The following is a 27,259-nucleotide window of genomic DNA, read 5'->3' as shown; positions in this document are numbered from 1 at the left end:
TGGTGACTCCGTGTGGCTCTGCCCGCTGGGGTGTGTGTCTGAGCCGGGAGCGGCAGAGCTGTGTCTGCAGCCGTGTGGGTTTACACGAGTTTGCTGAGCAGGCTCTTGGCTCTGTGCTGGATTTGGTTGTTCCCGGTCGGCCTCTCGGTGCCGTTTCTCTGCCGAGCGGCAGCAGCAGAGCTGCCGAGCAGATGTGCAGGCAGCGTCCTGCCGGCTGCAGCGCCGCGCCGCGCCTGGGGTGGCACGGAAAATCAGGCTTTGTCTTCTAATGATCGTTAAAACATGTTTTTATGACAATGCAGCTCTCCAGCTCAGATTTACAACCAGCTTTAAACGTTTCCAAGTAACTTACTCAGTAACTTTTCGTGTGATTAATTATGGCTGATTTTTTCTTTTCTCAAAGCAGCTCAGCCTCACTTGGTTACACCAAACTCTTGCCCAGGTAGAAGCAATAAATAGTTTGAGCGCTTCTGAACCACTTCAAATCGATGTTCACACGTCAGGTTTTTGAGAGCTTCAGAATGAAACAAATACAAAAGTTGTGTAAAAACGAGGCAGAACAAAACGTGCACAAAATGCGTGTCTGATGCCTGAAAAAGCTCCATTTTGTTCCCGTCTGGTTACTTGAAAGAGATTTCCCTGCGCTGCACCGGCACTTGTCCTGTTGGTGTTCAGGGCAGTCAGAGGTTCCTCCACAGCCCGTGAGCGATGCGGGTGCAGGAGCCGCGGTGCAGGGGGTGTCCGGGCTCTTAACTAAGGATCTGGGCAGCATAAAAGCAGTAATTTACTTTAAAATCTGTTCTTTTAAACCTAGACTGCTATTTACTATTTAAATTGACTTTTTTCCTTAGCTCCTGAAAGAAAGTTGCATACAAGGAATGTGATAAATGCAGGATGCACGTAATTCTGTCGAACATGCTGGAGAAATGCACTGGAAAACAGCAATTCCTCAGGCTGGCTGTGGCCACTGCTGAAGGTACCAAAAGAGATAAAGTTTTCAGCCAAGTGCAGGGTCGTTGTTTTAACGTGCAAATAGTTCCTTAAGGGGTAAAATCCATTTCCACTTTCGCTGGTGCAGGATGGATCTGTATGGTGCCTTGTGGAAAAGGCCCATAGGATTTCTCTCATGATGTTTACTGCCAGCCTCTACCTAGTTAGGTGCTGTAAATCCAGTCGCACCCAAAAAATTCAGGCTATCGAAGGATTAATAAATTAAAACAGAGAGTGTTGAGGTGCTTGACCGTGAGCTGACAGCTTTGTTACTGTACTGTACCCGAATCAGTGGTCGGGCAGTGACGAACCAGAGATAATCTAAGTCAAGTATTTCACCCTTTGGCCAAAAAGATTTTTAAACATGCCCTCGATCAACTGAACAGTAATAAAATGTATTAAAAAACCCTCTTGTAACATCATATAGTCATATCTGTTTGTTCCAAGTGTGTCAGTCTGTTCCAAAATACTTCTGTCCAAACTGTGTTCGTGCAACAGGATGAACTTCTGTGGTTAAAATGATAATTTTTGGTGAATTCCTGAATGATCAATTTGGCACCTTTGGAGAGAGGGCAAAGGCCTCGACTCACCGTGAGGTGTGGAGAACAGGCTCAGCAGGATGATGACGCTGGGTTGGACGCCGTGTTCTACAAGAACTTTGACAGCCTCAATGACCGTGTTACCAGTACCTAAAAGGGGTAAATCTGAGATTTTAACTGTGTTTTTTTCACTCCCTTGGTTGAAGAACCTGTCCTGGGTCACCCGAGAATACCCGTGTTAACGTTGGTGTGAGACTGAATGATGGTCCGGTCCTTTCCCACCGGGAAACGATCATCTCTGTGGGGATTAATTGTAGAAAACTTTGGTCTCCCAATGAAGGAATTTCATCTCTACTCTGAAACAGCCAGCGCTGCCAGGTTGTAAAGCACTGAAGTTGGTGCATTTTATTAAAGCCCTGAGGCAAGAAAGCTCATCTCAAATAGTAAAATGGCAATTAAGAGCCGCATGTGTAGAACCAGAATTAAAGCTTACACTGGAAAAGTTACTTCATCCCGACAAACTCCTTACCACGCTTAACAGATTATTTATTTTTTTGTAATATTAACGGTATTTAATTTTAAAATAATTTAGTTCTGCAATTTAATATTAACAAAAAAAAGTCTTTTAGGAGGATGAGAAAAATACTGAGTCTTTTCTCATGGCAAAATTTTAAAAATTAAATTTATATCAAGTCTTAATGCTTCAAGCTTTCTCACAGCCACAGGCTGCCCAAATGAATTGCTCTGCATTCGTGCTGGTGCAGGCTGACTAATACGTGTTCTGGCACAGCCTGATAAATGCCCTGTGTCACCTAAATCAAGGAAAAAACCTAATCAAAGGCCCTGAAATTTGGAAATTTTCCTTTAAATTCAGTGCACTCCCTGCTCAGATGGGTCGAATGGTACATAAAATGAAAGACACTTACTGAGTATTGGGTACATAAGAAGAACTTTTCTCCTGTAAATGTCTGGAGGAAACTTGGCATAGTAGACTTTCGCTCTTTGCGTCTCCTCGTCGCTCTGGATCAGGATTTTTCCTATGCGGATGGACCGGCAGCAGTCTCGTAAACCTTGTTCCATTGCCTCTCCTCAAAATGAGCAGCAAAAGAAGCCAATGACAAAGTGTTACACGCTAAGAAATGGCACAATTAAATAGACAGTCCCCAGTCACTGTGTTGGTGAGGAGTCCTGAAATGGAGATTTTTTTTCTCAGTTCTAAGTGTTAAAAACACTCGAAGCTGTTTTCCTTTTTCATCTGTTTAGACAGAAAAATGAGTCTGCCTGGTATAACAGGTTATTGCTCCCACACACCAGTGCTGAGCTCTCAAAGGTGAGAACTGGAGACAACAAAACAAACGTGTGGGGCTTGGGGAACAGCTCTGAGCTCTGCCCAGAGACACCCCGGTGCAAAACGCAGCACGAGAAAAGCTGTGGAGCCGCTGATTTTACATCACAGACAGAGGTTTCTGCAGAATTGGGCAAAATGAACAGAGACTCTACCCCCACTGAGCATTTTGCAATAAAGCCAGGCCCCACAAAAGATGCAACTAAATGCTGAGCCCATTGGGATGGGGGCAAAGTGTGGTATTTACTGGATCAAACATGGCATCTCTGTCATGCTGACCGCAATGGCGAGTGAAGTCTCACTAATAAATCATTTCAAGAAGATGCTGTAACATTATGAAAAGTGGGCTTTGTCATGTTAACCGGATACTTTCCTTAATGTCATGGTTTAAAGTAGTAGTGGCAATAGAATAAACCTTCAGTTAGTGAGACATCTGCTTCTCGTCTTTCACAATATTTTTGATTGAGAAAGAGGAACGATATAAGTCAATATGACTATTAATTGGACTGAAAACTCACTGACAGGTCTCCAAGTGTAATTGTAAGCAGAAGCAGAAGCAATGTCTCCCTTCCCGTTGGTTCTTGACCCCACATCGCTTAATGTGTGATCAGTGACCTACAAGAAAATATAAAATCATTACTGGTGATCTGTGGGTGCACAGAAGTTGGGGCAGGTCGCTGATGCCAGACCTAATCTGGATCACTTAATGAGCTGAGCTTAAGTAAACAACATGTTTTTCAGTGCCACCAGATGTAAAGTCATCAGCCTAAGAACAGAGTGGCAGCTGGACTATGGGGTGGGTGACAAAGTCATAGAAAACAGTGATTCAGAAGAGGAATAATCAGCTGAACATGAGCTCCTAATGAGATGCTCTGCCAAGAGGAGCTAATGCTTCTGTGGAACCAGAAAAGGAGACACCAAGGAAGACAATGGAGGTTTTATTACCTCGGTTGTGAGCCCTAGGAAGACATCCCCGAGGACTGGAATACACACCTTCATGGGAAATGCCCAAGGAACACAGCTAATTAAGAAATAAAAGGTTAAAGGACACTTTAAATGTGGTCTTTAGGAAGGCACGTGGCAGATTTAACTGGCAAAGTGGTGTTTGGGAGCTGGACCTCAAAACTAGGTTGCTGTGTATTTTAGCAGTGGGGAAAGTTGTCCCCTGAAACAGTCCACCCACAATTTGCTGAGTGCCCATCACTGAAGGATCACTGGAATTACTTAATGTGATTTTTATTTGTTTGGTTTCCAAAGGAAACACTCTATTTTGAAAGAGAATTAATTCAGAGGATTCCGGTGGCCTCCATTAGGCTAGAATTGGGAGCAGGTTATTAGAACAGCTCCAGCTAGATATCTTCTGAATAAAACCAGAAAGGCTGAGGCTGCAGGCAGGGGTGAAGGGAAGAGGCAGGCGCAGGCAGTTGCATGTGTGCTCCCAGTTAGGTGAAAAGGCCATTTTGGGTCATTTCTCCTCCCTTTTCAGGTTTAGGCCACATCTGTAACAAGCTGCAGCTTTCCAACACTTTATTTTTGCCATGTGTGAGCCACAGCTGCCCCAAGCAGCACCAGCTGCAGGGCAACCAGCATTTGCAAAAAGTTACCAAAATGTGCCTCTAACAGTGTTATTGCCGTGTTATTGTTTAGGAGAAGCAAGGACCCTGAGCAGGCTTTGTTATTATCATTTGTGTTGAAAAACTAGAATGGAGGGTCAAAGTCCTTAAGAGAAAAATAGGACAAAGAGAAAGTGGAAAACTGAGGATGGGGTTGGAGGGAAGGGAGATCTTTCGAAGACATTTTCTTGTTCAGTGTTGATGGTCGGCCCCTTATTTACATCCCAAACAGAGTCTTGGTGGTCACTCACCAATCCTTATCTTCAGGTGTCATTTCTCACATCTCACCTGCAGCTGGAGCATGTCGGTGACTTTGGGTGCTGACATCTGGTTAATCACAGGGCTAGAGGGGGGACCTGCAGTGGGTTTCTGCATATTCCTTTTTTTTTTTTGCAGCTGTTTCAACAGCAAATGCTAATTCCTCTCTCTTTCTGGGAATTTAAAAATAACTTGCCTAATGAAGCAGTGCTGAGCAGCTCATATGTCCAGACAGATAGGAGTGAAATGCTTCAGTTCAGAAAGCAAAGGCGTCCGTGGTGGCAGTGCCTTTGAACAAGTCCCCCAAGGCCCTTTTTCAAATAATCTCAGGACTGGCTGAAATTAATGCAGGAAGAAATTCAGAAAAAGGGGGGAGAATCACGTCAAAGGGCCTGGGACTTGGGAAGACGTTTCTGGGCGAGCTGTAATCAGTCCCACCCTATGACATCCCTTTAGCAGTGCCGTTTAATTACTCCATTACGGGCAGGGTTTGATGTATGTGTTCTATAGCAGAGACATCCAAAACATGAAAGGAAAATGTGCTTACAGAATGCTTTACAGAGATCAATGAAGTTCCCTGTCCCTTGTTAGAGCAACAAGAAGCTGAGCACAGTGACAAAACTGCCTGTCCAAGGGCAGCCACCAAAGCACAAGCAGAGATACTTACAGGCTATGGCAGTTTACAATTTCTCCCTCCAAATCACCTTGCTTTGTTACTCATCTTTGGTTTTCTGTCCTCTGGACCCAGGGTTCAGCATCCCCATTTAAGTTGACTCTGCTGTGAGCACATCTGCCTCATAGGGCAGGACATGTGAGAACCGCAAAGGGTGAACGTCCATGTATTTCCAAGCATAGCTGCAAGAGTTATTACAAAAAGCAGTTGGGCACGGTACCCTGGGCAGCAAAATTGCTATGGAAAGGCAGACATGGGGTTCAGGAAGATACCTGGCTTCTTACTTTGGGCCAAAGCTGGAGTCAGAAAGCCTTCCCCTACCCGCTTCTAGCTTTCTTAGCCTCTTGGATTGATTTGCAACATTATTGTGTTCTTGTTCTTTAGGATTAAATAATTTACAGTGCAAGTCCTTGAGGTTTCTTCTGTGGGTGCCGTAATGCTTATCAGAGAGCAAATGTTACTCTTTCTAATATATCAGCTACATTTTTTTTTCCCAGCTAGATGGATGATTATCATGTTCTTCAAATCAATTACAATTTTTCTTTAATTGCTTCCGATGCCCTTGGCACTGTGGAGTGACAGGGTCTGCACTCCAGCCCAGGAGGCTACGGGGGTAACTCAGTGACCTCACCTGCACGAGAGGAGATTATTGATCCTGAAAGGCTGGTGGTTTCATGTGGGGCGTAGGGTTTGGGGAAAGCATCTGTCAGAAGAGTTTGCCAGGCAGACACTCCTGCTACTACCTATGTTAAGCCTACAAAGAATGTAAGAGCTCTATCATATCCAGAATGTCCACATGTTTTTATTGAATTGTCCAGCTGTAGAGTGCAATTCATCATTCCCTTGAACCTTGCATCAAAGATGCCGTACTGTAAAAGGATGAAATGAAGCCAAAACAGGAGGACTGTGTGTTACTTGGGCTCTGTGCTTGTGTCAGGGAAATGGAACACTTCCACCACTGGGATGCAGCTTCTGAAAACCCAGGAGCTTCTCTCCCTCTGTACAGAATCATGAATTTCATCACCGCTGTTCATCCTTCAGCCAAGAACGTGACCTGTGCCATGTCCAGAACAACCCGGGCAATGGCATGTTTCCTGTAGGTTAATAGACTTTCCAGACTTGGCAATAACGGAGGGATTTGCACGTTTCTGTTCTCAAATCCTAGCCCTAACTTCAAGCGACCTTGAGCAAAACTCAAGAAGCAGGAGCTCCTGGGACTTTCAGATTCATGACAAAACTTAAACTCTTGTTTTCAATAATCCTGACATCATAACCCAACTGAGACTGGAATTTCCCACACTCCAAGAGAGAAACTCTCTTCCCCTCTATCCCAAAATCCCTGAGGGTGTTGAGCCTGTTCATAGAGCGGGTCTATAATAGTACAGCCCGTCCCCATTGCATCAGGGTGCATTGCAGAGGGGTCATGCCACACACCCCCCTTCAAACAGAGCCAGGGCTGAACTAGCAAAGTCAGGACCCACCTCACAGCCAGGAGCAGACAACGTCCTTGAGGGACTCGGGTCGGTGCTAAACCTCTGACACAGCTCCGGGTGCTGCCGGACAGACTCTTGCTGAACACCACGCCAGGGGCTCGTTTCAGAAAGAAAGATCTTAAATAGTCTCCTTAGCCAACAGCAGCATTTTGCAGCATTATCCGGCAGGAGATGAAGGAGGGATAAATTCCTTAAAAATAATCCTCATGGTGTTAAGTAGTGTGATCAAGGAGGCTGGCTAATTCTCCTTCTTGGTGTTAAACTGTCCTGTTTGTCACTGGTTCCAGCTCTGCCCCCTCCTGCCCTGTCCTGTGCCCCCTCCTCTGCTGCAGCGCGGGGCTGGCGTCACACACAACTGCATTAGCAGCTGCCTGCCCTAAAAATGGGCCCGTATCTCTCAGTCTGCACTTTATGCTCGGTCTCTATTTTCCTGCAAGTACATCAGACATTTCTGCATTTCGTCATGATAAATAGCAGACTGTTGAATCTCTGGGGCTGCCAAGAAATGCATCTCAGCATAGCACAAATAGAGCTGCCTTTTTTTTTCAATTCCTCCCTTTGGTTTAACTGCTACTGTTGTCCTTAGAAGGATAAATAGGGCTGCATCTTGCTAGCAAGTTGCTCCAAATACATTAGACAAAAGAAAAAAATAACATGATGTACTAGTGGCTGTGAAGACTAAATACGTTATATTGTGATAGTCAAGCAAAGGATGCAATAATGTGCTGTTCATTATACAGGTGCACCAGTGCTCACTACAGGATAAAATTAGATTGACTCGTGTGTAGGTCATGGACCTTATGCTGCTCACAACTGGCAGAGATTTTCTTGTCTCTGTTGCATTCAAACACACTCCAAATAAAGGTTTCCCTGATCACACTGGATTGTAGAGGAAGGCACAAAAGATCCTGGTCATCGCAGCTTTGGTACCGCATCTGAAGACATCTCTTCCATTTCCACTTTTTAAATGCCATAGGTTTCCCTTTCCTCTCCTCTCAAAGAGGAAGATAGATGTGCAGGTTGTGAAAAGATAAGATAGACATGACATCTGATAGGCGGGTTGGTTTGTCAAGCATTACCCAGGCTATTTGCTCTAGATCAACATCTGAGGGCACGTTCTGTGATGCTGAGGGACTCTCTGAAGTGGCAATACTTTGGTAGGCAAAACCAGCTCGCACGAACCATCTCTGCTGCTGCAGCAGCTCATGCTGTGGTTTCAGATGGCAGCACAGGCTGAGCGCAGTGTGGTTCTGTGTTTCCTCTTTTCCTTGATTCCCACACTGCCGCTGTTTTGGAGACACTTCTGCCACACAACCTAGCTATAAAATGCCTTCCACGCCAGAGAACACATCCCTTAAGTACTTTTCTCTTTGCAAGTGGGTTTGCTGTCTGAAGCAGCCTTTATAGCCACCCACCCCTATTGTTATTTCCATTTGAAGGCTGGAAGCCTAAACTTGCATAATCATGCAGTCTAGAAGATCCCTAAATGAATTCCGATGGCAAAGAAAAAAAAAGGTGCGGGTGTAGACAAGAAGAGGTAGAAGTGTCTATGCTTTGTGCAGGAAACAGAGGGATGCCAGATTCAGCATTCCACAGAAACTCACTTGTGTTTAAGTCTTTCTGTCCTCCACGTTCAGGCACTGCACTGAATGCTCCTGCAGCTAATTGTGGTCACTACAGGTAATTATGGGATGGCCATGAAGCCCTGCCACCCTGTCCCAGCAGGACCAGTTGGCTGGAGCACACCATGATCATTTCCATGGGGCAGCACCCAAAGCCGTGGCAGGCTGTGCTCTCCACCTCAGCTACCTGCGCACAGCCAGAGCCGTCTTCTCTGTCCATAAGCAGCAGCTATGGGTAACATACACCATCTTTGCTTGTTTGTTGCCTGCTACCAGCAAAAAGACGTCACTGTCGTTCTGCGAGGATTCTGTGTGGCACAAAAAACCCTCCATGTCCTTAAACACAGAGATGGATGCAGAGCAGATTAGAGACATTTAGGAGAGCAGCGTTACAGCTGCTGGTCCTCTCATAGGACACCTGGGGGGACGCCTCTAGGGTAGGACTGAAATGGGATAAAGCAGAAAAGACATCTTAAGGAATGCTGCAGAATAAACATCTTTTGTGTGGCTTGGATTAGTCACCCCAAACAGCCAGGAGCCCAAAGAGAAGATGTAAGAGGAGGCTGGAGGTGTGCATGGACTGGGCAAGGGGATGAGCCGAGATGGCAGCCAATGTGGGGATGGGCAAGAAGCCGCAGGTGTGTGGATGGTGGGCAGGGATGGATGGGACCAATGTCCCTGTCCTCCCACAGCTGGGAGCAGCGCTGTGGAAAACAAAAATTCACTAAGCAGGGCAAGTGGAAAAGGTGAGCTCGTATGGCAAGGGATGAGGCAAAGGTGGGAAGCGAGGACAGCCTTGAGGTAAGCGATAGCCAGGTGGGATGAAGATCAAAAGGGAGGAGGGCAAATGGCTGGTCCAAGCCTCAGTACCTTTCGGACATAACAACTACTACTGTTTTGGGAGATGTGTTGAGTACCACCAAACACTGAAAAACAACCTTTCTCGCATTGCTAGGACTTAGGATCCTTCCTTTTTCTTAATTTCCTTCAACCCTTCTGAGCCTTGGCTCCTTCTCTCGCATTTTCATGTGTTTATCTCTTCCAAACACTTGTAGACAGCTACCACATCTTCCCTCGCATTGCCGATGACTAACTAGGGACAGTAAAATGACCAAAAAACGGCAAACAAAAAGGCAAAGAAACGAGAAGGGTGTTTTGCTGCCTTGAGCAGTAAAGCACAGTGACTCCTGTACTTCTGAGCTGTGTCACTATTGCGTGTTTAAATCAGACACACTTTCCAGGCATGCGGTAGAATAAACATCCTCACAAATAATTCAGATATGGTTGCAGACCTGTATGTCTTCTGAGCTTCAGAGCACCATGAGACATCAGGGGTGCAAGAAAAGCAGGAGCAAAGTGTCAGTCCCATGGCAAGGTAGGCACCATCCATCTTCAAACATCAGCAGCCGTCATACCTCTGTCCCAGTACTGGGATGGAGAGAGCTCTGGAGAAACAGAAAACCAGTCACTTGTTTGCATTAAACTTGTTGGAGCTTGGTATCTTCTATTTTTTTTTTTTCCCAATTAGATTAAATTTATCAGAGAGTTCAAAAGTTATGGAAATGGCCCAAAAGACAGGCTGGCAATGCAATTGCAGAAGCTTGCTTTCCTTAGGAAATCAGCTTACAACCCTAATGACTGGAGAAATGGCCTCGCAGCCCATTATTTGGTGGCCATTTACATTTCAAGGTCCCTGTCTCCATTGAGAGAGAGGATGTCTGAATCTTTCCTTTCTCATAATTAAAGCTTATGAGCTGGAGACTCATTTTTAAGCTGTCCCTTTCTCTTGATCTTTAATGCCACTTTAGAGGTTATAACTAATAATATTAGATTTTAACTCAGATTTGGTTGTGGATGCTACTTTCAGCTGGAGGAATTGAGTTAACTGCTTCTTGCCTTTTTCCTACTTATATTTTAACTGCATTGTACAAGAATAATGTAGCATCTTCATTCAGATATAGAATTACTCATTTGCTTTGTGTAGAAATCTTTAGCATGTAGTAATCTCACCCATATTCAGCTGAACAGGTAAGCACATACTGAAGTCTACAATTAAAATCCTTAATTAAATCCTTAAATTAAGCACATACTTAAATGCTTTGCTAAAGAGGGATGTAATCTCTGACATGCTTAAGATAAAGTGTGTGTTTAAGTGCTTTATTGAACCAAGGCTTTCACTGCAACACAAACTATAATACATTTGCAAAGCAAAAACTGCTATAGGTGTAATCCCACAAAAAAAAAAAAACTAATTCAATGGGGTGAGCCTGTGTGCATTTACCAACTTAAACCACATGTCACCCATTCTGGCAGTTCGCACCTGGCATTTTATGATGCGTAAGAAGGGACAGCCCCAGTCTGGGTGACTGGCTGGGTTTCGCACAGCTTGGTGGGCTGGGGAGGTGCCGCTGACATCCGAGATTTGGGGCAGATTTGGTCTCTCTCTGTTGACTTTGGGTGAGTGCGAGGGCGGGAAACAAAAGGCAAACCTGGTCTACTGCACCAATCATAGAATGGTTGAATCATTTCAGTTGGAAGAGACTCTCAGGATCATTGAGTCCAACCAAAGCACCATATCAAGCACCGGCACCAGGACACTGGTGGAAAAGGGGGTTTATGGGGCAGGAGAAGAGACAGGCTTTGGAGATGGCTTCAGGGCTAGGGCTGGGCCTTTCTGCCAGGGTTTCTGAATGGGATGAGCTGAAGAGTGTAACTGCTTTATCTGCTCACAGGGTGAAGGTGATGACTGATTTTGGTATGAAATGGCTCGTTTCAGGGCCGGGATCTGTCAGCTGGCTGCTATGAAAGCTAAGTGAAGTTGGGTTTAAAGCTGAGCTCAGGATTGAGTGGCTTTGCTTCATAAGTGGGGCCAGAGTGAGCCCCGATGCCTTGAGTGCACCTGGATCTCCTCCACCCCACCAAAAAATCTGCCAGTAGCCCCAGTGCCAGCCTGGATCTGCTCCAGGAGTCCCAGGAGATGTGACATTTGGGGACGGTCAGAGCTACGGCAGGACATTAGCTGGGGAGGTCGGGCTCTTCTGGCAGCAGCTGACAGCAGAAAGGAAAAGCAAAAGGAGGAAAAGCAGTTTTTGTTGGTCAGAGAATAAGGAAAAAGGGGCTGGATCACCCAAATCTCCTCACCCTGTCTTTTGTGCACAGGCGAGTCTGGCACTTACCCAGCCTCAGGTTGGCAGCAGCCAGGTAGGAGCAGCCTGGGCAAGCTCAGTCTTGGGCCAAAAAGGAGACAGACACATCCTTAGGCCACAGTCAGGTCCTTTCCCTGCAGACTGGGCTTCGCTAGACCTGGCCAGGGGTCAAACTCAGCAGCAAGGCTCTGTGAATATATCTCGTTTGTGCCAGAAATGGTATTAAAAGAATATTATACATTGCAATTACCGTGGCACGCACTATTCCTGCTTCAGCTCCCAGCATCACTTGGTGTCCAGAACAGATGCTGCCCAGCTGATGAGCAGCTATTTGGTATTTTGGTTAAACCTCATGGCCAGTATGGGACTTTGGGCTTTATTTGCTGCCTGCTATCCAAAGATGAGGTTATTAGTTTCCTCACACACTTTTCTACCAGAGTTCATCACACCAATACCCATGAGCGACATATGTATTAACGAATTTAGCATTGTGGAAGGGTGGGGGAAGGATTATTTCAGTGTTTTAGATTTGGAGTTTAAGTGCACTCACTTGAAACAACCTCTCATTTTGGATACATGATTTGCAAAGCCCGAGACTTTGTTTTTATTTCATTTGCAGCAAACCTGCGATGCTGTAGAATTGTAAATCATCATGAAATCAGAAAAGCCTGACTCTGTAGCATATGGGTGTTAGCACTCCAAATCCTTCTGAGAAACAATTGCTCCAGTGGGCAGAGCTTGGAAATGTAACATGTTTAACACAGAATGAATGTGTAATATCTGAGTTTATTAACCATACCCCAGTTCCTGCTCCAGATGGGGTAATGCTGCCTGCGTATGGCACAAGGCGTTGCCTGCGGTTTGGCTCTGACTTTGCTGAGATGGGATCCTGGCGCCGCCTCCGTTCGGGCATCGGTGCAGGGACGGCTGCGTTTACACTGTGCGCAGCTGGTCAGAGAGCACTGCAAAGCCCGCAGCACTGTCACAGCACTGCAACAGCCCAGAAACACTGTCGTTTCTAGTTTGAAGTACATTTAAGAGATGCGCTTACCAATACCCGACACAAAGCAGTTCCCAGGGTTTTTTATTTGTATCGACTTTGTTTGCATGGAGAAAAATACCTCATTACCTGACACCCTCTAGAGGCCTCCAGCCTGCAAACGCTTCAGCACAAGCTCATTTTATGAGAATATTCCCACCTGTTCTAACTCATTTTTGCTAATGAACCCAGGAGGGCCAGCGGCATGCGTGCCCCGGGGCTGGTGGCACAGGTTTTGTTAGTGAGACAGACACCAGCCCATAGGCATGGGCTTGGAAAAATAAAGAGTTTTGAGTCCTCGAGATGTGACGTTGCCCACTCAGGAAAGGCTCAGCAGAGGGAACAAATGGTGCTGCAGCCCATCCAGCCTTTTTTCTATTGGAAATGTGGGTAAGGAATCCAGCAAAGGTGCCAGCACAGCCTATGAACGGAAACGCTCAGAGCTCAGGCTGCACGCTCTCTCTGGTGTCTGTGTGTCTGTCCCTCTGTGCAAGACCCTTTAGACTGGATCTACATGGCCCCTATGTGCTATGGAAAGCGAGCCCTTGGGATGCAGCCCAGTGCCTGGCTGGCTGGCACTTCTGAGCCTTTTGGAGTGGTTTTTACGAAGCTCACTGGGCAGTTAAACAAAGTTTAGGTCGGATTATTTTTCCCATCGCTGCTTCTCTCACACTCCAGCTTCTCAGGTTTTCAGCACATTGCACATCTTCCCCTGGCATGCTCGGCAGCAAGAGGTGGATTATATCAAAGCAAAAACCAAGGAAGAAAACACAGAGCGAAAGCTCAGCTTCCACATGTAGTTCAACCCATGCCATTCCCCAGTGCGTGAAAATCCACACGTGGCCACCCGGTGCCTGTCGTGGGGGAGCCAACGTGGGGATCCCCAGTGCGCCCCTAGGACGGGCCTTTCCATCAAGCCACTCCTGGCATGGCTGGCTCTGGTTGCCAAAGCGAAGCAGGGAAACGGGCTGGTGCAATTTTGAGGAGGCAGAGATTGTGTGAAACCAGCCCATGACCATAGGCAGCATGTAGAGGTGCCAGGTCTGCTTTTGGGTGTTCATTTCCCAACGCTTCACCAAGGGATCTGGGAGCCACTGCAATTGCTGAACACGACACCAGATTAATTCTTCTCTTGTTGTTCGTATAAATGTTAAGCACTAATGAAAGGAATGATAATTAAAAAAAAAAATCAATATATTTTTAAGGCATTTTCCACAAGAGAATGCAGAGCATCTCACTGTGCCCACCTGCTCTTTCCCAGGAAAAAAGCTGCACCGGGGGCTGCCAGGCACTGCTGGGACACCGAGGGGTTGGGGACACCGCTGTCCCCAGGGTCCCCACTGTCCCCTTGGCCAGCCCGGCTGTGCCACCTGCCCCATCCCTCCCTGGCAAGGCAAACCAGTAACTCCATCAATTTGAGAACATTTCCATTTTGCAATTAACAATATCCACGTACTTACAAAGCAGAAGCAAACCAAGCACTTTCTCCCACTTCTTCCCATCAGCAGTGGCCCCTCCGCCTCTAATTGGCTTAAGGGTAACGAGCATCAGCCCAATTAAACCGTGATCGGGAGCATGTGTGGAGGGGGCAGCCACCTCCTCATCTAGAGTAGTAATTTGTTTAAAGAAACAATTCCTAATATTCAGTAAATGGCAGTTTTAATTTCTTCTTCATATATGATCTTAAAATGAGATTTTAAATTTTTTTATTTATTCCATAAACAATATAACAAAACTCAGCAAGTTAACAATATGACATTTTCACCATACAGAGTCAGTCACAAATATTTAAAACCTTTGCAACAAGAACAACAAAACCCAAAATATTACAAGAATAATTTACAAGAGGATCTATAAAACAGCAAAGCGCTCACAAATTTTCCAGTTTCCTTTACACAATATCACTACACTCTTTCACAACATCTCTTTTTATTACAAAATTCCCAACAAAAGTTTAATTTTTTTCTTTGTATTTTGGTTTTTAAAACCAGAAACTTTTAAGTATACATCCTTTTATTAACACCCGAAGGTGCAAAAAAAGGGAAACCTCACACATACAAACACTTCACAGCACTTTTCTAAGAAAAATATACACTTACAAAATATTTTACAAATTGGCACACTTAAAAATATACAAGATTTTGTAGGCGTCTTAGAGTGATCCTTAAGAATTATACTTCAATTGACTCTACAGAATATTTATAAAGCTTATTCTAAAAGAAAAAAGGCAAATCATTTCCAAACATGTTAAAATCGCAGTGTAAAATGTGGAACAGAAATGGATATGTTACATTCATAAAAAGGGCCATTTAATAGTTCTTAAATGCTCGAGGTGGGGGAGGGGGGAATAAAAGTTTTCTTTAGCACCATAAAACAGGAGCAACTTCCTAACGAGGTGCCTCTAGTTCTATGGAAGGGAACTCAAGGAGCAGTACATTCACATCTCTGGAGGCAGCAGTCGAAACGCCCCGGCCGGGGCGGCAGAACAGAGCAGCTCCTTGGATTTCTACCCTGCTTCCCACTGGGAGTGAAGAGACAAAAGGAGTTTCACTGGTACCTTTCCTGGGTGGGTGGGTGGGTGTGTGTGGGTTAGGTTCTGTGGTAAGTCTTCCCTTTGTGCTTTTGAAATGGACGTTTGTCTATCTAGCGAAGGGTAGTGGCGAATACCAATTTTATTTCTCGTTTCCTTTTGCACCAAGTGTTCAAAGGCTCAGTAAACGTGTCTGGCAACCCAAGCGTCCTGCGAGATGGAGGGCATCCTCCTGCTTTAGATCCCAATTCCCTTAGATGGCTGTTACTCCACTGTCATTAGTGTCACTTGTTTACCTGAGAAACAGATTTGAAAAGCCTTGCTTCTACCACAGACATTGTACTTCATTTATTTTATATATTTTTCTTTTTTTTTTTCTTTTTTTTCTTTATTTTTTTTCTTTTTTTTGCATTATTTCACACGCTGAAGAGATAAAGAGGCACATTCTCACACAGATATCAGCGGCTTGAACCACGCAACTTCCACTGGACCCCCCGGGAGCTGCACAGGCAAAGTCCAACACACCAAGTTGAGAAAGTTAAGACCGAGGGCCTAATCCTGCACCAACTGAAGCCCACGCACCTGATCCCCTTCTCACCTACACTGACTTCAAAAGGAGTTTTTCTTGTGACTTAACGCCAATGGCCGGCTGCCATCCGGGTGAGCAGGAGCCGGGGGACAAGCTCCCACCCAAGTGCTTTGCTAGATTGGGACCTTAGGGAAAGAGGAATATGGTCCAGCAGGTGAAGGATGAAAATGCTTAAAACATCTTTATTTTGGTTATGGCTCATTCGAGCTTTAATGCTGAAAAGAAAATAACAGCGATCCTGACTATTTAAAAAGCAAGCCTTGGCTTTTTGTCTCTGCTCAGACCTGGCCTTGGCAGGACAGTGCAGTGCCAGCGAGGGACAGCCCTGCGTCCTCCTCCTCCCGCAACGCCTGCCTAGATCTGGTCCGTAAATCATTGTTCTTGAGCCATTTTTTTTAAATAAAACCCTCTTAGGCTTATAAAACGAAAAGCAAGATGTAAACCTGGTAAGTTTTTGTTTTTTAAAAAAACAATTACTTGAATCCCCATCATGGATATTTTTCTATTTACAAAACCTCTATATGCAAGTACCTCCAGCAAAACTATGGCCATTGGGGTGGGCTGTAGGGTTTCTTTCTGCAAGACGTCCCCTGCATGATGCAGTCACCGCTGGGAAACGGCTGCTTTCCCCAGACCATGGCAGACCTGCGCTGCTGCTTCCCTGCCCGCAGGGACCTCCTGCCCCCAGCCCAGAGTGGGCTGAGAGCCAGGGGTTCACGCTGAACTGCCCCACGTTGTGCTCCTCTCGGACAGAGTTTGTGACCCACCTTTGCAAGGAGCTGCTTTCTGCTTTCTAATTTTGCTACTGGTTATAAATTGCCCAAACCGCGGTGTGTCAGCACAGAGCAGCTTAGGAGAGCAGCATCACTGACACCAGTCCTCTCATAGGGCACCCGGTGGGGCGCCTCTAGGGTAGGACTGAAACGAGATAAAGCAGAAAGGACATTTTAAGGGATGCTGCAGAATAAACGTCTTCCGCGTGGCTTGGATTAGTCACCCCGAACAGCCAGAAGCCCAAAGAGAAGATGCAAGAGGAGGCTGGAAGTGTGTGGGGACTGGCCAAGGGGATGAGCTGAGTGGCAGCCAATGTGGGGATGGGCAAGAAGCCGCAGGTGTGTGGATGGTGGGCAGGGATGGATGGGACCAACGTCCCGGTCCTCCCACAGCTGGGAGCAGCGCTGTGGAAAACAAAGAGTTCACCAATACTGACAAGAAGGGTAAGTGGAAAAGGTGAGTTCGTATGGCAAGGCATGAGGCAAAGGTGGGGACTGATGACAACCTTGAGGTAGCGATAGGCAGGTGGGATGAATTTTAGGAAAGCCAAATTCCAGCTCTTCATGGAATCAGTCAACAGGACCCCCTGGGAAACTGCCTCCAGGGATAAGGAGCAAAACAGAGCTGGCAGATCTTTAAGGATGCTTTCCATTGAGCATAAGGGCTCTCGATCCCCAGGTGTAAGAAATCGGGTGAGGAGGGCTGAGTCAAGACCTGCTGGTCAAACTAAAGGCCAAGAAGGAAATGCAAAGAATAACAAGAAGGGCTCTACAGGTATGTCAACCAGAAAAGGAAGGTTAAAGAAAGCATGTCCCTCCTGATGAGCAAGACTGACAGCAACGGGTAACGAGACAAGGAGAAGGCCGAGGTACTTACTGCCTCCATCTTCATAGGCAAGCTCTCTTCCCACACATCTTGAGTGGAAAATGAACTGCACAACAGGGACTGGGGGAGCAAAGTCCCTCCCATTGTGAGGATCTGGTTCATGACCACCTACAGAACCTGAACACACACAAGTCCATGGGACCTGATGAGATGCATCCCAGAGTCCCGAGGGAACTTGCTGATGTAGTTGCCAAGCCACTCTCCATGATATCTGAGAAGTCATGGCAGTCTGGTGAAGTCTGGTGGCAACATTGCACCTGTTTTTAAAAAGGGTAGAAAGGAGGACCCTGGGAACTGTCAACCCATCAGTCTCACCCTGTGCCTGGAAAGATCATGAAACAGATCCTCCTAGAAGCTCTGCTAAGGCACATGGAGGACAGGGAGGTGATGCAGGTCAGCCAGCACAGCTTCACCAAGGGCAAGTCCTGCCTGACCAACCTAGTGGCCTTCTACAATGGAGAAACTACATCAGTGGACAAAGGAAGGGCTATGGATATTGTTTATCTGGACTTCTGTAAAGCCTTTGACACGGTCCCCCACAACATCCTTCTCTCTAAATTGGTGAGATACAGATTTGATGGATGGACTGTTCAGTGGATAAGGAATTGGTTGGATGGTCACATCCAGAGAGCAGCAGTCAACGGCACAATGTCTGGATGGACACAGGTGACAAGTGTTGTCCCTCAGGGGTCCGTACTGGGACCAGTACTGTTTAATATCTTCATCAATTACATAGACAGTGGGATCCAGTGCACCCTCAGCAAGTTTGCAGATGACACCAAGCTGAGTGGTGCAGTTGACACATCTGAGGCACGGGATGCCAGCCAGAGGGACCTGGACAAGCTCGAGAAGTGGGTCCATGAGAACATCATGACGTTCAACAAGGCCAAGTGCAAGGTCCTACACCTGGGTCAGGGCAACCTCCGCTATCAATAAAGGCTGGTGGATGAAGGAATGGAGAGCAGCCCTGCAGAGAAGGACTTAAGGAAGAAATTTTTTACACTGAGGGTGGTGAAACACTGGCCCAAATTGCTCAGAGAGGTGTTGGATGCTCCATCCCTGGAGACATCCCAGGTCAGGCTGGACAGGACTCTCTGAGCAACCTGATCTGAATGAAGATGTCCCTGCTCATGGCAGGGGGGTTGGACTAGATGAGATTTGAAGGTCCCTTCCAACCCAAACCATTCTATGATTCTATGAAGATCAAAAGGGAGGAGTTGGCTCAAGGCAATTTCCAAATTTTGGGGTCTGTCAGCAGAGAGATCACTTTTTCAGACACAGAGATGGGCCAGTGCCAGACCGTGAGGGATCCGGCTCTCTAACATCTCCCCAGTCAGAGATTTTTGGGGAGGATGTGGGATGACCACAGAAGATGGCAACAAAATCAGAGCGACAGAAGGACTGAAAGAGAGAGCAACAAGGCAGCTGGTATTTGTGATTAACACTGTCCTGAAACACCTAGCTGGGTATTCATGGATTTCCAACATATAATAAAATAGTCAATAGGTTTTATGCCTTATCTTTACGCCCTATTGCACATTTCTCAAATGCAATAAATATTGCTATCTGGTTCCATACAAGGTATTTTGAGTTCTATATTCATAATATTAAGCATAATGAAGCACATCTGAAAGAAGGGAGGCAGCAGCCCCTCGTCCTGCAGCACAGGTGGGGAATGCTGAAAAAATAGGGTATGCCAACACCACAGCAGTGACCAGAGCTTGTGGTATCTGATGACCCTACGAACAGAAAAGACAGCTGCTGGGGAAACAGGGGAGAGCACAGTGGCTGCAGGCAAGCCAGACGCCCAGGGATGGAGCCCTAGCGCAGCTCTCCTCTCCAAAATAAACCCTGAGCATCTTCTGGATCTCCCTCCCGCAGCCAGAGCCAGGCTGGGATGCTGCACCCCAATCCTGCTGCTGCAACGCACGGGCAACTCACTCCAGGCAATGCCAGCGTTTCATTTTATCATGGAATAAATGAACTTATAGGATGGATTTCTGAATTACTGTTTTTCCAGAGTTCCTTCTTTCATCTGTTAAATAAAATGCAATGCAATTACCGTGCTGTTCTCTGCGGGAGTGCAGAGCTGAGCCTAAGCTATACCTGAAGATGTGCAAATGCTGAGAATGTTTTGATTCTAAATTGACACTCTGCAACTCCAGTTCAAGTGTTCAGTCTGCTTTTTTACTAAACTAACTCAAAACCAATTCTGCTGTTCTGCCTGACGTGTAAGTAAAAAGAAACCTGCTCGTAAGGAAACGCGAGTCTAGTCCTGTCCACTGCAAAACGCCACCTCTGTGCTCACCACCGCGTCGAGAACGAGATCTGTCCCGCTGCTATTAAGGCTCCTCTTCCTCACTGTTTGCTATTGCATAACCGTGTCCAAGCCTCATACCCCTCTGCTCCCAACAGCTCCCAGTCAGCAGGGCTCTTGCATATCAAGGTTTCATGAGAAATCAGCAGCAAAATGCACAGGCTCTCAGTTGCACAAGGAAAATAGATATTCGTTGGGTTTGTTATTCTCTTGGAGGGCGAGGGTGTGGTGAGTAGGGTTACAAATAAGGCCTTTAGAAAATACATTTAGCATTCAATACTTAGCGCTGTCTTAATAAAGTCCAGGCATGTATGATCCGGCCCTGATCAGTGAGATCACAAATAGCTCCATTTATTTATTTGTTTTTTCTTATCTTACAAACTGAATCAAAGAAAAGGTTCAGAGTTGTATTTAAAACTAAGGACTTCGCTTTTGAAAGTTCAAACTATATTGGCATCGCAAGGTTAGACATTTAGGAAACACCAAAGCTATGACAGGAGAGCAATTTGACAGGCTCAGCATTGGAAATGTTTAAGAAACTACTCAAAGGAAAAGTAAATAGCAAGAAATGTATGAAATGTATTAGTCCTGTTTTTATAACTATTTTAGAATTTATCCCAGGTTCTTATAAAATATATAAAACTGAGATACAAAGAATTAGCAATGTAACTTTGCATTTCAAATGATCTTCAGCTACAGGTTTTGCTTTAAGAAAACAGACACTTGAAAAGCAGCTGTTCTGTAGTCTCTAGATGCAGACACTTGAGTTCCTGGCAAACTTACCGTCAGTGGTTTTCTCAACTCCTCCACCATTTCAGCTCTCTCCTATAACGAAACTCAACATTACACCATTAAGATTTCTGCTCATGGTTTCAAAGAGAGGACATTAGCATTTCCCAGCATCGGTTTCAAAGTTCCTTTTTTTTTTTGTTGTTTTAATTATTTTTTCATTTTTTTTTTAAATTTTTTTTTCTTTTTTTTTTTTTTCCCTTTATGAGCTTTAAACCACAGGGTGAATCCATGAAATGAGGTAAGTAAATTTGGCACACTTTTAGTCATGTCCATAAAACTTTTGGTAAGTTGTATAAGTGAACAATATCATTTTCATCGTGAGTTACAGGTGCTTTCAAGGGGGGGTGGTTAGTACTTAACAACTGGAATGTTTCTAGTCAAACCAAAAGGCATAGCTGAAGGAAACACTCACAACCCAATGTTGATAGAGAAGTAAAAATATATACAATACAGTCACTTGTTCATAGTTTGGCACAATTTTTTGTTGTTGTGGGTAATAGTGCATAAACTACTGTACAACAGTATGACTTTTTAAAACAGTCTTTCACAGAGAATACCAGATTAGGTTTGCTTTCAAAGAATAAAATTCCCACAATTTCAAACTCTTCATTTCAGCACTTACATTTCAACATAGCACAAGGCAGATTTTGAAAAGGAACCGATGGGAAACAAAAACCCCAACCAAAAAAAGAAAGAAAAAGGATAAAGAACAAAAGAAAAGAAACAAACATCAACCGTCTTTCTAGAAAAGGGAGTCTCTTCTTCAAATACAGGAAAACCCAAAAATGTTGTTTCTGCTTTAAGAAGAATGAAGTCTGATTCCCTGCAGGAGAAAAATCAAACATTTGATGCCATCTTAGTTAGCTCGTCTGGAGTCACCACGACGGAGCGACGCGCTAAAGGCAGGCGGGCACAGAAGATGCAGCTTTAGATGATGCAGGTTAGGAGATAAAACAGCAGAGGGGGCCAGAAAGCACTCAAAATTGCCACGTGAAGCTCAATTAGGAACGAGTTCTCATTTGCAAAGTAAGGAGCCTTTAAGTTTCGAGATCTTGGCTTTTGGATGCATAATCTCTTTTTGTTTGTTTTGTTTTTTTTTTTTTTCTTTTGTGGTTTATTTTTTACAAAACGTTCCAAAAAAAAAAAAAAAAGTCTTTCCTTGTCAAAATCATTAAAAACTGTGTAATCATGGTGTGGTTTGTTTTTTTTTTTTTCCCCCAATAAATAATTAAAAACTGAAGAAGCCAAACAGCAGAAAAGAGTAGCCTTGTTAGTTTTTTAACCCCAGCCAAGCCAGAAAATCGGTCATTCTTTTAGGTAGCTTGCAAGTTATAAGTGTTTTCATGCATTAAAAAAAAACAAAAAAGAAAAAAAAGACAAACCCAAACCGAAAAACAACCCCCAAACCAACCAAAACTGTAAAAGGGGAATGTCTTGTACTCATGCAACTTTTGCTTTCAGGAAGGAAAAACTGAGGAACAGCGGGCTTAGCAGGTGGGAGGGAGGTTAAGGGGCATTCCAGCCAGTTTGGTGCAGCATTACCTCAGTTTCTCAAAAGCAGCTGTCACGGGGGGGTCCTTGTGGGGCTGTTCGCGGTCCATTCGCTTTATTTTACAGTTCTCATCCCGCAGCGATTTTGAACTGGATTTGTGACGGTAGAGTTTTTTATGGGTAGGTCCGTTATTGCCTAAAGTGCTCAGGTTACTATAGTTTTTATCAAAAAAGGGAGCGTGAATGTCCGTGGCGTACCCGGTCGAGCAGTTGGGGCGACCAGGGTCGCAGGTTGCGGCTTTGCTGTTTTTGCTCGAGCCCTTGTTGTTCGACTTGTGGTTCTTCGCCGTCCCCGGCGAGCCGCCGTTCGCCTTCTTCTTCGCCTCTTGGGACGTCCCTGCCAAAATTTTAAGAGTTTTCAGTTTCAGGCTGTTGGATTCTGGTGACCGGAATATGTCTGGAACGCTGTTGTGGCCAACAGGGCCCCACAAGGGCTCGATGGAGGCCATCATAAACCTCTGGACATCTGCCATTCCCGACGCGATGTTGGACAGGATGTTGGAAGGTTCCTCGAACTCCCTCTGATCGTCGTCCAGGAGGCTGGTGGCATTGCCCAGGCTGGCTTCCGACCAGCCCGTGCCCCCCTCTTTGCCCAGCGCCCACTCTCCGGAGAGCCCGTTGTGCTTGCCCAGCTTCACCCCGGCCGGGCTGCAGTGCTGGGTGCTCTCGGCGAGGCCCTTGGTGGCGGTGACCGCATTGCTCAACTGGCTGACCACCCTGCCACCGACCACGGGAGCCTTCTCGCCGTTGACTCCCACCGCGTTTTTCCCTTTCCTGGCAGATTTGGGCGCCTGCCTGGAGTTTTTCCCTTGCGGCTTATCGATTCCTTTGTTGGTTTTGGGCGATTTTTTCCGTGTGGGTTTCTGGGAAGAGCTTTGGTTTGTACCCACATTCTTGCTGGATGAACTTTTCCTCTTTGATTTTGACACTTTGCTATTGGTGCTAATTTGACCAGATGGCTCATTAAATGTTGACAAGCATGGACTCTTTTCGAGAAGGCTGACAGAATCTTCATCGTTGAACATATGGAACTGGAATTGGTGATTATTTAAAGCAAACCCATTATCTGCCTGCTCCTCGGTCTGCAGGACCCCGCAGTTCCACTTGACCTTCTCGGAGCTGTTGAGGGTGGCCTGAGGGTTCTCCTGAAAGCCCTTCAGGGTGCCCAGGGGCTTGGTGTCAGAGCCAGCGATCTGTGGGGACAGGTTGGGAGTGTCCGGAGGGGACATCTCCGAAAGCGATGACTGGCGGAACTTATCAGGCGTGAAGTTGGAAATGTCTAAAAGGTCCGTGGACTCCTTCAAAGGGGTGATTTCATCTATGCTCTGCTGGATCACTAGCTTGGGACTGCAGTGGGCCAAGAAGTCATCATTAATATCATCCTCGCCATCCTTTTCACAAGACTTTAAACTTAAAGAACTGTAATTGCTAGAACTAACTGACAATGAACCCACTGAATCAAAACTAATGAGCCTGCCATCATCTGTACTTAGTGTACCTCGCTGGAAATGAAAGCGCCCCTCTCCATTATTAAAATGACATGACTGATAAGAATCATCAGACTGCACTTGTTGGCTATCCGGCATGTAATTTTTTTGGTATAGCAATTTGCTGCTATTCAGATTGACTTGAGTGTATCCAGAGGCGGGGAGACCGTCTGCAGCCGTGGCACCGCCATACTCACTCGGCAGCCCAGCCGCCTCCCGCATGTCACCGGGGAAGTCTTGGCGGTTGCCACCGGCAGCCTTGCTGGCCGGCCACATGCTACCGAAGCTGCTCTGCTCCATCTCCAGGTGGCCAGGCGACTGCTGCAGCTCCGACTCGGAGGGTGGGGAGAGGACGCAGCTCTGCGCCGGCTGCAGAGCCGGGAAGGGCTTTTCCGCCGGGACAATGCTGGGGAGCGGGTGCTGCTGCTGCTCGGAGGGGTGCTGGGCGAAGTATGAGATACCGGTGTTGCTCGACAAATCAGAAGCATCTAACAATGTCTGCAGATACCCTCCGGGGATCAGGGGTACATTGGTGGTGATATTAGCAGATGGCAGAGGCTTGTCTGAAGAGGAGGTGGATGGTAGGAAAGGAGAATTTTTAGCAACCTTATCCTCATGGCACTCCGGGAGATGGGAGCTGTCTGAAGCACAAGGAACGTTTTCGTCCTTCAGACGCGCTGCAGAGTCCTGGTTTTCCAGCAACGGGGAGCCCTCCGCCGCACTGGTAGCAGCTTTGATCTTCTTGCACTTCAACCTGGCTTCACTTTTGAATTTGATTCTGCGGAGCACTTTCCTCTCCGTCCCCTTGTGCTCCCGTTCCTGCGATTTGCATTTCACGGCGGCAATGCCTGTGATGTCATTTACGTGTAATCCGTTGGCACAGCTGGGGGTGGCGATGGCTAACGCTGGCAGCCCTTTCAGGCCCGCGTCCTCTTTACTGCTGCAAGGCTGCTTGTGATCAGACGAGCAAGAGCCCAGCTTGTTCACTGATTGCTCGATGGCTTTAATTCTTTGAATCCGGTGCCTGTTTGCTAGCTTGCATTTTCGCTTCCGTGGGTGAGGGAGGAACGAAACATCTGAGCCGTTAATATAGAAATTCTGCTTGTGGTAGAGAGACGATCTGAGCAAATCCAGCCGGCTCTGCTGCCTCTCTTGCCAGAAGCCCTTGAGTGGGGCCAGCTTCTCGTATTTGCTGAGCAGCTCCTCGTTTAGGGTAACAGTTGTCTCGTTGGCATCCACTTTGCTCAGCTTCACCAGCATATGCTTCTCCCCTTTAAACCTGTTAATGATGATGTACTTGATGATAACGGGGGGCTCCTTGCGAGAGACTTTTCGCCGTTTCTTTGGGCACCACTCGTCGTCATCCTCTTCCTTGGGCCCGTCTGGGAGCCACTCCTTCTTGTCCAGGATCTTCTCGTTCTCGATGGAGTCCACATCGTACAGGTAGTCGTCACTGTATCGCACTTTCCTCTTTGCCCGCAACCCGTAGTTCTGCTGAATGAAGGAGCCAGAGTGGTCCCGGGACAGGTACCGGCTGCAGTCCTTGATATCCCTCAGCACGTCGTAGGAGGACTCTGTGCAAGTGCTGTCGTCGCTGAACTCCCCGGAGTCCTCTGTGGAATTCACCGAGTCCAAGAAGTGGCTCCTCTTGGAGCCCACATACTGCACCATCTCTGTACTGTTGCAAGATTTATTTAAGGCAGCTTTCTCCTCCTCCTCGCCGTCCTCTTCCTCGCCATCCTCCTCCTCCTCCCCCCAGATGATGCCTTCTTCAGATTTGAATTGAGAAGGGTCAGCAGCACCGCTGGGGCCCCTTTTCAGGGTGCTCCTGCTGTCTCTTTTGGTGCAGTTGCCGAACACGCTGGGGAAGAAGTTGAACTGGGTGTCCTCTTGTAGTGTGGTGGTCTTCTCCCGCACGTTGTCCTGGAAAGATTCATATCTAATCTTCAGGGAGCAGACATCACTTCCCAAGGTGGAATCGTCATCATCAAACATGTAATTATCCACGTCTTCCTCAGAAAACAGATTTACAGAAAGCTCATTTTTGGAGCAGAGGTCAAGCAGCTCAATTTTACTTTCACTAATGAAAGATTCAAAATAGCCCCATTCCTGGTTGGGATTTGTTAGTAAAGGTTCCTCACCATTGCATTTGTCTAATAGTAATCCCTCATAATAATTTTTCTGAGTGGGGTCCTCTGAATCACTGTCAGATTTTTCTGCATCTCTTTTGTCCGCTGCCCTCGATTTATGCATAGGGAAGCTTAAAAGCTGGTCTGAAAGCAGTTGATCCCCATATCTCATGGTTTCTCCTGTGCTCATGCAGTGAATCCCTATATCAGAGACCGAACAGGTGTCATAATCCCTATTTATATCCCCCACTTTCAAGCTTATTCCCGGCTCTGCATCAATGCCGTCCTTTGATTCAATAAAGCAGCCCAGACAGGTCCGGCTCGGCTGCATCAAGCAGTCGCCCGTCAGCGCCGACATGCCCCCGGGCTCCATCATGGTGAAGGGAGCCTTCTCGCAGTCACCCGGCAGTGACCAGGAGCTCATGCCCTTTGTCACGCAGGACGTGAGGGAGATGGCGTGGGCGGAGGAGTCATCCGAGGCGTGCTCGGGTACATCTGTGAGCCTCAGCGGCGACGGGGGGCTCAGCAAGCAGGGCTTCTTGGAAGTCAGGGGTGGCAGTGCCCGGTGGCACCCGTGGTTTTCCTTCGGAGCTGTCGTCAAGGCTGAGAACGTGACCGCGGCCTCAGAGGTGGTGCAAGGCCTCTCATCGCCGTCCAGGGAGTGTGATTCTGGTGGGGATTAAGGGAGAGGGAGGGAGAAGAGAAAGAGAAACAGAGAGGGTTTACAACCCTTGTGGTTCTGCTCAGGCTCGCTACCCCACTCCTCTTCTTCCCAGGGTTTGGTGGGGACTTTTCCCAACCGCTCCTTTGGGAAGCAGCAAACGTCCTTCCTGTGAGAGCAGGATCACAGAATTATAGAAGCATTTTAATTGGAAAAGACCCTCAGGATCATTGAGTCCAACCATTAACCTCACACCAGCACTAACCCATGTCTCTAAGAACCTCATCTCCATCTGTCCAACCCTTCAGGGATGGCGACTCCAGCACTGCCCTGGGCAGCCTGTTCCAATGCCCCACAGCTCTTTGGGGAAGAAATTGTTCCCCAGATCCAACCTCAGCCTCCCCTGGCACAACTTGAGGCCGTTTCCTCTGCTCCTGGCGCTTGTTCCTGGGGAGCAGAGCCCGACCCCCCCTGGCTCCAAGCTCCTTTCAGGCAGTTCAGAGATCAGAAGGTCTCCCCTCAGCTCCTGTTCTACAGCTGAACCCCCCAGGTCCCTCAGCCGCTCCCATCACACTTGTGCTCCAGCCCCTCACCAGCTCCGTTCCCTTCTTTCAACTCGCTCAGCACCTCAAGGGCTTTATTGTCATGAGGGGCCCAAAACCGACCCCAGGATTCGAGGTTTGGCCTCACCAGCGCCCAGCACAGGGGGAATCTGGATTCAATTAATGTGGGGATGTGCAAGGAAGGGTGATGGAAACACTCTCCCCCATGCAGCCAGCTGAAAGAGGTACAAGAGTGCCTTTAAAAAAATGAAACCATCCGTTCT

General features: G+C 46.7%; 1 protein-coding gene across 8 annotated transcripts in view; it reads right to left on the bottom strand.

The window, feature by feature from the left end:
* Positions 1 to 14,407: 14,407 nt before the first annotated feature.
* NEXMIF (neurite extension and migration factor) overlaps positions 14,408 to 27,259 on the bottom strand; it is a 167,828-nt gene continuing 154,976 nt past the window's right edge. For 6 of the 8 annotated variants that reach the window (XM_065078004.1, XM_065078000.1, XM_065078008.1 and 3 more), the window contains 2 exons: positions 22,148 to 26,441; positions 14,408 to 21,428 (listed from right to left, as the gene is read on the bottom strand). In XM_065078004.1, coding sequence (XP_064934076.1) covers positions 21,224 to 21,428; positions 22,148 to 26,441 — 4,499 coding nt within the window. In that variant the 3' untranslated portion in view covers positions 14,408 to 21,223. Of the gene's footprint in view, positions 26,442 to 27,259 lie in introns of all 8 variants that reach the window. The other 2 variants (XR_010475729.1, XM_065078007.1) reach the window with 2 other exon arrangements.

The sequence above is a fragment of the Columba livia genome, chromosome 12, assembly GCF_036013475.1.
Source record: "Columba livia isolate bColLiv1 breed racing homer chromosome 12, bColLiv1.pat.W.v2, whole genome shotgun sequence".
Lineage (NCBI taxonomy): Eukaryota > Metazoa > Chordata > Aves > Columbiformes > Columbidae > Columba > Columba livia.
This window is presented reverse-complemented; position numbering and strand designations above follow the sequence as displayed.